A 2500-nucleotide genomic window follows, 5' to 3' on the forward strand; every position below is an offset into this window, starting at 1 on the left:
TGTAAGAAAAGAAATATATGAAAAGTCTAAGTGTCTGTATGTTAAAGAAAGAAAAAGTCAGCATCTCTTCCTCTGAGTACCCGTTTGTAGTGCTTGAGAGTAATTTAGTGAGAGGAAAGAATGTCAGCATCGCCCGTGTGGGTGGTTGGGATGTTAGTGAGTGAACAGCTAGAGAAGGAAAGTGAGACAGTTTATGACGAATGTACCATGTCGTGGTGTTCACTGAATGTCTGGTACATGTCGCCGTATCAGGGAGGACAATCGTGTATGCCCTCACCTTTGACTTGTGTGCATCATTTTCCATGTATGTGGTGAAGCCTGGAAGCCACTGGAGTAATATAGTCCAGTGCTCAGGCCGTCATAAACGGTCGTGTGTTGTGAGTGTGGTCGTGAGTGGTGCGTTGGCTTGAGTGTTTACTTTCTGCGGGTCAGCCTGTTGCCCTGGTCGTCCCAAGTAGCGCCCTGACGGACGAGTTCGTCAACGATCGCAAGAAGCTCGACTACGTGGGCTGGCAGAGGGTGTGGAGTAGGAATGAGGTCGGACTGGGGCTGGTAGCCACCCTCGTTGGCGACGAAAGTGACATCAGCGATGGTACCGTCAAGCGGGAAGCTGGAGTGGAAAAGAGAGTCATATTAGTAGTGCAATATAGGGGAATAATTCCACCCACCCAGTTGTAACGGGGCAGCAAAGCCACTTGGCAATGTTGGTGTCACTACGGAAATAAAATCAGTGATTTTCACATGATGTGCATGTTGTGGGTTGGGTGATGATGCCGATGTTGCTGATGATGATAATGATAATAATGTTGATGACAGTGTTGTTGATGGTAATGGTGATGCTGGTTACTGTGATGACTATGAGGTTGTTACATCACTTAATGTTTATGATGGTAATGATGCTACCGTTGGTAATGCTGATAGCAATGAGGATAATGAAGCCAAGGCTAATGAATGTGCAAATGTTGTTGACTGTTATGCTGTTGTTGCTGCTGATGCTGATGCTGGTGACGATAATGATGATGATGCTCACCTGAAGGAGCCCTCCATCGCCTGGCCTCCGTTGTCAGCGGGGCGGCCGCTCACGCTCTTAGAGATGCCGTTCTCGGTCTCGAAGTTGAAGCTGAAGGTTCCATCACCATTGTCGGTTCGTTCGTCCCTCACAATGCCGATGAAGTCAGGGTCCTGGGGGCGTGCCAGGGCGGCGGCGACCAGGCAGGCGAAGACGATCTGAAGCAGGGCAGGAAAGGGAAAGTAATTACTTGAGGAAAAACGAGTAATTGCATTGTACTGTATAGTGATAGCACAAAATTGGAAAAGTATAAATTATGTACAAAAGGGAGTTGAACTAAAACAGGGGCAGAAAGGGAGAGCAATTACGTGAGGAACGATGCAATTATACTTTTTCTGTATATTGTCAGAATAGTATTGTAAAGAATACGTGTGACCAGAGTTTGAAGTATAGGCGGGAGAGAAGAGCGATTGGATGGTAAATAAAGGAAATGATCAGGCATTTTTTTAAAGCATATAATTAGACTTCTACAAAAAGATTGAAGAGGTATAAATACGGGGCTAAAAAACTGGAGTACTGTTGGTAGAAGGGCAGAAAGATTAGTGCTTGGATGGTGAAAACAAAATTAAATATATTCTTTTTGTGTATTTTGACAGTAATAAAAAAGTCATCGCACTGAAGGAATTTTGAAGACTCAGTGGTTGTTTGGATGAGAGAGAGAGAGAGAGAGAGAGAGAGAGAGAGAGAGAGAGAGAGAGAGAGAGAGAGAGAGAGAGAGAGAGAGAGAGAGATTATAGAAACAAAACTGACTCGGTAGACTGAGAACCAAAAGAATGAGAAATATTTGGAAGTGTGGATTTATAAAGAGGGGCACTTGACGGAAAGGCGTTAGTTTAGCAGAGGGAGTGACAGTGGGCTAAGTTGCAGAGCGCTGTGAGTAATTTTGTTGCGGTTACTCTGGATGAACTCTGGGATTGGGAGTTTTGTAGTATATAATTGTAAATAATATCTTTCGTTCACAAAGGCAGTATTCTTGTTCCTCCATCTTTATTGCTCGCTGGGAGTAGGTAGGAAGCAAAATCTCTTCAGGCGGAGGAGGAGATTCTAAAGGAAAGCGTTATCATAGCAACCGGGAGCTATATAGAAAACGGTTCAGGGCTGTCGAGGGTATTATCAATATTTTTTCACTCAGGTGTCATGGAAACTCCTGTTGAGGACTGAAATTGCACAGCTTTATTATGCTTGTTTTAATTTTAAGTTCAAATTTTGTAGTCTGATATTTAGTTAAACATCTAATATTTGCCCTTCTGTGTATTTTTGTTCATGCCAAAAAAATAATTACACACGAAAATTAAGTTGATCTGGATTCAGACACTGACCAGTTTCACTTTCCCAGAGGTAAATGCAGTATTGAGTATTTTGATATTAAGGGTACGATTGCAGTAATGTTCTGAATATTAATGGTTCTTGTTATGATAATTATTTTATACT

At 42.8% G+C, this 2500-nt stretch overlaps 1 protein-coding gene across 1 annotated transcript in view; it reads right to left on the reverse strand.

The window, feature by feature from the left end:
- Positions 1-319: 319 nt before the first annotated feature.
- The window catches only part of LOC145394704 (cuticle protein AM1274-like), a 2565-nt gene continuing 384 nt past the window's right edge, over positions 320-2500 (reverse strand). Inside the window, exons 2-3 of the mRNA XM_080268485.1 lie at positions 1031-1227; positions 320-610 (exon numbers count right to left, since the gene is read on the reverse strand). Of these exons, the coding sequence (XP_080124611.1) occupies positions 415-610; positions 1031-1227 (393 nt within the window). The 3' untranslated portion in view covers positions 320-414. The remainder of the gene's footprint in view (positions 611-1030; positions 1228-2500) is intronic.

The sequence above is a fragment of the Coenobita brevimanus genome, chromosome 28, assembly GCF_032717465.1.
Source record: "Coenobita brevimanus isolate Jiangsu-jjx chromosome 28, ASM3271746v2, whole genome shotgun sequence".
Lineage (NCBI taxonomy): Eukaryota > Metazoa > Arthropoda > Malacostraca > Decapoda > Coenobitidae > Coenobita > Coenobita brevimanus.